General features: G+C 40.3%; 1 protein-coding gene across 1 annotated transcript in view; it reads left to right on the forward strand.

Annotated features, from left to right (window-relative positions):
* nisch (nischarin) overlaps nucleotides 1-939 on the forward strand; it is a gene marked incomplete at its 3' end in the record, with an annotated part of 29,171 nt that overhangs the window by 3,386 nt on the left and 24,846 nt on the right. Inside the window, 1 exon segment of the mRNA XM_035661967.1 lies at nucleotides 446-529. Within this exon segment, the coding sequence (XP_035517860.1) occupies nucleotides 446-529 (84 nt within the window).

Genomic DNA, 939 nt, shown 5'->3' on the forward strand with positions numbered 1-939 from the left:
GTTACAGACCGGTTACAGACCCGTTACAGACCGTTTTTATAAAGGAAAAGAAAGAAACATTTAGGAATGATAATTTTATAAGACGAATCGACCTTCGGCATAGCAGTTAGTTAGACTTACTTCACCTACAATAACAGGGTTGTAATGAACCTGAGACACTGCATCATGAATCCTGCATCATTAAAGAAGGAGGCATCAATCTTCCATTTAATACTCAGTCTACTGGTAAATTATATGCTGGTCTGAATTATCAAGGAAAACTCTTGATAAATGATTTTTGTTTTTAGAAAGAGTGGGAACCCTGTGAACGATGTCCTCTGGTGTTGTTTGATCTTTCTGTATTTAATTATTGGAGCCCTGCGTGAAGCCCAGGAACCACATCGATCCTGGCACATTTAAATCCGGGCGGGTTGTAATCGGTATTTGTCGTTCTGCTGTGTTTCAGGTCTATATCATCGAGGTGACGGATGGAGAGCACAAATGGACCGTGAAGCACCGCTACAGTGACTTCCACGACCTCCACGAAAAGGTACGAGACTGGAGCAGGTCAGCTGGTGGTCGAGTGCCTCAATCAGTAATTAATCTGTGTGACCTCCTCCAACAAATATTTATTTTGTGGATTGTGTTCAGGTAAACTAACAGCAGGGTAGTTCGATGCATGAAGCAGTGTTTTAAATTCTCCTTTGGGGTGTTTTCTAGCAATTTGAAGGGAACAATAAAGGTTAACAGTTTATTTTCCTACTGTTGATGCAACTTTTGAACATGTGAATCACCATTTTCCACTCACCTGCGTGACATTATACGTATTATACTTATTCATTCACAATCGCAAAGGAACCCCACAGCTGCTGAAAGAAAAGGCTCATTGTTACCGGACGCAGTTATTGCCTGGAAATCCATTATGGGAGCGATAATTAATAATTCAGATTTTTAATTTAT

The sequence above is a fragment of the Morone saxatilis genome, unplaced genomic scaffold, assembly GCF_004916995.1.
Source record: "Morone saxatilis isolate NCDOM2014 unplaced genomic scaffold, NCSU_SB_2.0 Contig18, whole genome shotgun sequence".
NCBI lineage: Eukaryota > Metazoa > Chordata > Actinopteri > Moronidae > Morone > Morone saxatilis.